Source organism: Castanea sativa, chromosome 10, assembly GCF_040712315.1.
Source record: "Castanea sativa cultivar Marrone di Chiusa Pesio chromosome 10, ASM4071231v1".
NCBI lineage: Eukaryota > Viridiplantae > Streptophyta > Magnoliopsida > Fagales > Fagaceae > Castanea > Castanea sativa.
In genome coordinates, this window is record NC_134022.1 from 21,868,750 (window position 1) to 21,875,571 (window position 6,822).

Here is a 6,822-nt window from a genome sequence, read left to right on the forward strand (position 1 = left end):
ATATACAAAAAAGTAAAAACACAATGAAAGAGAAGCATATATGTAGTTTTACTTTTACACATAAAGAAGTATGATACGTAGAACTAAGTTTCTTCTGGGTTTATGTTTTTTTTACCCTTTAAAGCAAAGAAAGGGTCTTATACAATATATCCATTTTGGATTAGCTCTATATATATATTTGTAATTATTTATTTAGATGTATATCCAGTCCACTTTGAATATAGTAAAAAAGCGTGAATGAATTGATTGGCAGTCACCTATAAGCAGCGAACAAAAGAGTCGTGGGACCCTAATCCATTTGCATGCCATGTTGGAATTAATATCTCTCCTCCTCCTCCTCCTCCTCCTCCTAGGTCAATTGCTCAAAGTGGGCTGACGGTGACCTCAAGTCTTTGTTTCAATTTTCAAAGCTGTGATCAAGTGCACTTTCCATTTCCCCCACCAAAAAATTTGAAAACGAAAAAGAAATTCCAAGTGGATTTGGATACGTCTTTGATTACAAACCATTGGTTAGAAATAACTTAACTAATAATGCTAAACGTGACTCTTGCATATTAAAAGGGATTTTGGCATGGGTCCAGCCTGTCTAGTGTCCTATGGACCCATTAAGATCATGACACATTCAATGTAACAAAATAGTAGGCCTAAGCCTTATCTTCTTAAAAGTGGTACTAATTAGTGACTCTTTTGTAATATTACCCATTCCTATTAAAATATGTCAATTGTGGGTTTTAACTAGCTCAGCTCTAGGATTCAATCTCTTGCTTACACCAAAACCGATTGATGTCTTAATTTGATGATAAAGATTTTATCATCTGGAGTAAACACCATAAGTTGAAACTTTTTTTTTCTAAAAAAAGTCATTTTTTTATATATAAAACATGTCACATTAATTAGTGTTGCATGTGAAAATAATATTATTGCTATTAAAATATCACGTCAAAAAAGTGACAAAAATTTGTATTAATTCATTATTATTATTAATGTTGTGGACAACTTTTTTTACAACAAATTTCATAATTGTTGAAGCAGTCAACTACGAGTGACAAAAAAACAATGGATCCATAAATGTTAGTTATATTTATTACTCACAAAGAGCAACTTAGATAATTATGAAATTTGTAGAGAAAAAAATTATATCTCAAGCATTTCTACTAGATTTATTGATAATTGAACTGAGAATGAGAGAGAAGCCTGATAAAAGGACAAGAATGTAGCAGTAACAATATCAAAGTAAATAACAAAAGATCAAAATAGTTGGCCATACAAATGAGATGGGAATTTGACAAAAAGTGTACCACCGTCATAGAAATATAAAGACCCTAATGTGAAAGCTCCTCTAAAGTCAAATGGGAGTTAGCTGTACCTAACAAATCTTTAACAAAACAAAAGTACAGTAAATAAGAAGTCTGGCTTTCAAGTTTCAAGCTGTTTCTTAACAGGCTTCCAACTGATCCAGGTCAACCCCAGCAGATTCTTGATGGACATCTTACCTTAAATAATGGAAAAAGACAAAACAATAGGTGCAATATCATCGAAAAAATAGTGAGGATTGGCTAACTTTGCTGGATTTCATTCAAGTCAGAATGAGTAAGTCACCAATCATTTTATTAATAGAACAACCATGATAGTAAAGCAACGTCAAAGTACAAAGGATATTCTGTTCCAATTGAATCTAGCCTGAGACCCCAGAAAATAAAAAATAAAAAATGTGGGGACAGGTTTAAGTATATTATTATTACAACAAAATCAGTGATTCAATCTAAGACCACTGCAACTCTGGAACTCAAAATGAATTTTTTGGTTCCTTTATAACGGCATGACATTTCTCAGTCACCTCAAAAATTTTGTATATGAATACTAAAATAAATTCCCTCTTAACTGGGACTTTCTGGCAATGATGGTGGTTGTCCTCCCCATGCTACAATAAAGCCATTACGGCAAGAAAATGATGGCAGTTGCAAAAAGACAAATCCCATGGCTAGATTGCATCTAATCCAGCAAGCTTGCGTAACTTCTCAACAAGTATGAAGGTAATCATAGTCTGTGGACCCAATCTTGCAAATATTGCAAGCCCCCTGATAAAATAAAGAAGTTAGCTACCTGATTTGTGCAAGCATACAAATGAAAAATCTTTGAAATTCTCTGAGCTGATGAGTTAGTAGTGATTGTAAAGTTTCTTAGACCAAAAAAGTAGTTATGTGATCTAGTTTTAATGTTTAAAGCCTAGTAATAGAGATTATCTGAAACTTCATGACGAGCTTTGCAATTAGTTCATGGTGCCCATAAATCTTTAAACATTGAACAGAATTAGATATATACATATATACTACATGGATCAACTAGAGAGCATGAATGTGGATGCTTAAACTAAAACTCACCCCTTGTAAAGTCCCCTAGGACCTTCAGTGCGCAAAACCTGAAACCATAAATCTCAAACACATTAGACAAGAAAGGTCAAGCAGCACCCTTTCTAATGAAAGAAATAATTCTGGTCAGTATTATTCTTCATATATTGGTGTCCTCAATAGTGGCCAGTATGAGCAAATACAATGGAAAATGTGTAAATAAAAAAGGTGAAATCCAACCTAGAAGACAAAAAATAAAGGTACAAAATTTGCATGTGGAGCAGCTAAAGCCCTCTGTACTAATTTAGTACATCAATTAAGAAAATGAAACAAATGGTCAAAAAACAAGTACCCAGTCTGTATCAGAGACACAAGAATTAACAGGACTAGAATTTGTTGTTTCATGCTACATAGCCACCACAGAATCATGTTGTCTATCCACAACACCAGGAAGAGGGAAACTTTAAGTTTTTTTTTTTTGGTAGTAATTTACATGCATCCTGTGGGGATCTTATTCATGGAAATTTCATAAATATTCCTTTCTCAAAGTTACAAAATTGCCAACAGTAACAATCACCCACACATTTAAGAAAGGAATGAATAAAAAAATTTTAATGTAAAATGAATGAAAACAAATTTAAAAACCTGATATGCACAGTGAAATCCATTTTTGTAGTTCCCAACTTCTTTAGATTCTCGTTGCAACATGAGGCGGGTTTTAATCATATCCATTGGTGCAGTTATGAGGGTGCTGACAGTGCCTGCAACCATACTTGAGCTTCAAAAGGTGAAATATACAGTTAGCCATAAATATATGATATTTTTTTTTGCCATTCTTGTTATGTAAAACATAATATGAGGGTGTGCTTATAATGTATGTCTCCAACATTATTTAACCCCAGATTGAATAGTAGATCAACCTGAATAACATCACCAGGCTAGGTTTTCAAGTTCAATAGTTTATGAGCAAATGTGGTTAGACACACACACACACACACCCATTTCATATTTCTGATTACCATTTTTACCAATGTCCCAAAAGAAAAGAAATTATCTCTCATTTATTTTAGAATAGAACATAGATTTACTACTTTTTTATACATTAGTATTTATCATTTTATTTAAAATTATTTTGTTTTAAAGTAAATAATCTTCATCATATCATGACCTCAACTTCTACAGTTTACAAGCACAGTCCAGGTTTTCAAACCATGCCAACCTACACTAGCTCGAATTGCAGGTTTGGGCAGATCTACACACACAAAAAAACAAAACAAAAAAACAAAAAACAAAAAAAAACAAAACAAAAAAAAACAAAAGCTAAGAGTAGTACTATACATGAGATGAAGATGAAATCCTTCTTCAAGTGGTGTCCACCTGATCAAAATCTGCACATATAGGAAGATGGAGAAAACCTTTAGTAAACAAAAAATTTAATAAAAGATATTAAGACAAACATTCTTTTCATATTGCCAATCAAATGACATTAACTATTCAGATACAGTGGAAATTACATGTGGATATTCAAAGTGAAAAAGATCATGCTTAGAACTTGACCCGCTTGGATTCATCATATGTTGACAGCTGTGATGCAGTCATAGAAGCAGCCCTGGCCATAGCAGGGCCAACCCCCTTCCACAGAGCTCTAATTCCCTCCTCAGAAAAAATTCTGCACAGTTCTCCAATTGGTCCTCTTCTCAAGTTTGGGTTCATTTGTAACCGTACCTGATGACAGGAAATTATTTTTCAGAACAAATCTACGAAAAACAGTTAAAATTCATCTGACATGGAAACATTACCTTTACAACCTCAACCGGATTGGTCAGTGCAGTTGCAAAACCACCAGCAAATGCTCCAGATGCAATCTTGACAAAGATATTGGTGGACCCAAAAACCTGTTCACAAACATATTTCGAGGGCTCATACAAGCCTAAACGAAGACCACCATAAACAACCGACCTTGTCAATGCAGGTGTCAATCCTAGATACATAGACCTTGGTCCTTCATTCTTCAGTACGTGAACTAATAAATTTCCCTGTGTACATCCATAAATACAAGCCTCAGAGAAAAAATATGAAAAAACAGATCATAATAATGAAAGTACACCCAAGGCTTGGTGAAATACCATTCCTGCTAGAGGACCTCTCTGGCCAACAAGTTGCATTTGTAGCCTGACTTTGAGTACATCTGCATTCCAATCTAAGATAAATTAGAAACCTATAGATTCAACAGCAACACAAAGATTTTCCTTCTAGAATTTCTTATTTTTCCTGAGTTCCTATGTTATAGTCTCTTATTTAAAAATTTCAAAACTCTTGACCTAACTAGTCTTGATCTAATGCCACCTTGCAAAAAATTACATTGCAAATACTTGTGTCAAGATCTGTAACTCTACCCTTACATCAATTCTTATTATTTTCTCTGCATTCCATCTTCTAGTACTCAAGAATAATTGCCAAGAAAATTATCAGACAATATTAGCCACGCTATTTCTTTACACAAAGCCTCCCAGGTTGCGTGATAAAATGTCAGCAAACCATCTTGAAATTCATACTTGATTCCTATTCCCTAAGCTGTAGGGCCAGTAGACAAGTATACACATATGCTCGAAATGCAATAATGAACCTTGACAATGGTACTGAACTACATAGATTGGCTTCTTCTACCTCAAGGGATAATCTTCAACAAAACTTCAACAAGCCAAAGAGCTTATAGAAACATAATCCATAGGCTAAACTACCATACATTATTCATCATCCACATAGAGTCAGTGAGAAACTTTGTGTTAACTATAAAAGCTTCTCTTGAATATGGATCCACTTGCAACATCACCACGTTTAGATAGAGGGAGACAAGGGGGAGAGGAATTGGTGGCCAGGGTACACTATTTTTACTACATTCCAACCACCTTCCCCTCTGCCCTCCTCCCATCTTCCCATCCAAAACATAAATTCAAATTCAAAACAAAAAATCAATAATTTCTCTTTAAAAATAACTATTTATTCTTTAAATAACATGAATCTAAGGTACATTTTAGTCTTTTTATGGTCATTGAAGAGCTCAGAGACCATGGTAGTGCTTTGCAACTAGTGCATAGTTTATTGCAATGATTTAAAACTTTCCCCCATGTGTAAATCTACTTTGCGGTCAAATTCTGGTAGTTGAGCAAAATTTTCAAATTTCCAAAGCACCAATATACCCACCCGATCCAACATACATTTGCATAGCAATCTCAAATTCCCAAACAGATCAAAAAGCTGTGACCCCTTCAGAATTTCAACAACAAACCATGAATCCTTTTCTTGGGGTTCAAAGGTGAGCATTTAACAACCTCTTAATACCATAGTCTACATCTAAAATCCACTACCACTTCTATAAAAATTCTATCTTTTCGTTTAGTGAACCAAAATGTCAATGATCCACCATAACCCAACATCAAATTTGATAAGCTGAGCATAGATTTTGACTTTAAAAAACTATGCATTAAGTTGTAACTAAACAATTTCATTCACACAAACGATACTAAACCACACATAACACCCACAAATACAAACACAAGTATAACTTTTTCTAAAGTAACACATACAAAAAATGCATAGGAAGTGATCAAGAATAAGAACCTAGAGGATGGGTGACACCAGTGGCAACCGCAACAGAAAACCCACTTGTACCAAAGTGATAACATAGATGCGATGGTGAGGCAGCCCAATTGTTGACTTTCCCAGATCCTAATAGTTCCAATTCATTCAAACACAGATAAATATGTTAACAAACTTTACTTTCAAAAGGGAATCATAATTACAAATAAAAAGACGTTATTTTTGCATTTTGGGTTGCCCAGGAAAAATGTTAGAGAGAGAGAGAGAGAGAAACTTTACATGAAATTTTCAGAACTGGGTGCTGATTATCTTTGCTTTTTTTTTTTTAGTTAATTTGAGAGGGAAATAGAACCTGGAATAATCGAAGATTTCTGGGAACCAGGTTGGTTGTCCATTTTAGCTATTTCCTAGGTGCTTTCTCGTACGTGTGCTGAGGAAATGGAATAAGCAGACGACCAAAGGGAATGATAAGATGTGCGCATCTATGTATGATAAGCGACACGATGCCGTATTCTATTGTGCTTTCTCTTCTTTTTCGGCAAATGTTAACCGTCTGCCTTGTCAAGGGCAAAATAACGTGGGGTCTATTTAATAAAAATAATTAAATTAGTATGAAAAATATTATAAAGCTGACTCAAAAGTGAATAAAACTGATAAAATATTGATATAAAGACAAAATATTGACACAAAATTTGGTGACAATGGCACCGATGTTCATTAACACATCCCTTTTTTTTTTTTTTTTTTTTTAAATGATAAGTTTATTACAAAATTACCCCTATTTGTGGTTTTGCCTTTTAACATCACTTTGGAGTTGATATATGGAAATGGAATTCAACGAGTAAATCATAAAGGATAGAAATCATATCATTAT

At 33.9% G+C, this 6,822-nt stretch overlaps 1 protein-coding gene across 3 annotated transcripts; it reads right to left on the minus strand.

Moving 5' to 3' along the window:
- Positions 1-1,570: 1,570 nt before the first annotated feature.
- On the minus strand, positions 1,571-6,455 carry LOC142614012 (uncharacterized). 3 transcript variants are annotated; one of them, XM_075786538.1, is made up of 9 exons: positions 6,301-6,455; positions 5,970-6,077; positions 4,475-4,536; positions 4,148-4,384; positions 3,906-4,073; positions 3,687-3,736; positions 2,994-3,126; positions 2,382-2,419; positions 1,571-2,078 (listed from the first exon to the last, which is right to left on the minus strand). In XM_075786538.1, the coding sequence occupies exons 1-9, from the start codon at positions 6,341-6,343 to the stop codon at positions 1,982-1,984; spliced, it is 936 nt and encodes a 311-aa protein (XP_075642653.1). In that variant the 5' UTR covers positions 6,344-6,455; the 3' UTR covers positions 1,571-1,981. The 3 variants fall into 3 exon arrangements, 2 of the variants coding, with proteins under 2 accessions (XP_075642653.1, XP_075642654.1); XM_075786539.1 differs by having other exon boundaries at positions 6,228-6,368; XR_012840340.1 differs by having other exon boundaries at positions 1,979-2,078; positions 2,994-3,109.
- Between the last annotated feature and the right edge of the window lie 367 nt (positions 6,456-6,822).

Bases quoted from the DNA above. Each gene is read 5' to 3' on its own strand.
- LOC142614012 (XM_075786538.1), bottom strand. From the start codon at position 6,343: ATGGACAACCAACCTGGTTCCCAGAAATCTTCGATTATTCCAG. The intron at 3,127-3,686 runs GTATAGTACTAC...CACCTTTTGAAG, and splicing joins GGATTTCATCTTCATCTCAT to CTCAAGTATGGTTGCAGGCA. The intron at 2,079-2,381 runs GTGAGTTTTAGT...TTATTTTATCAG, and splicing joins CCTAGGGGACTTTACAAGGG to GGGGCTTGCAATATTTGCAA.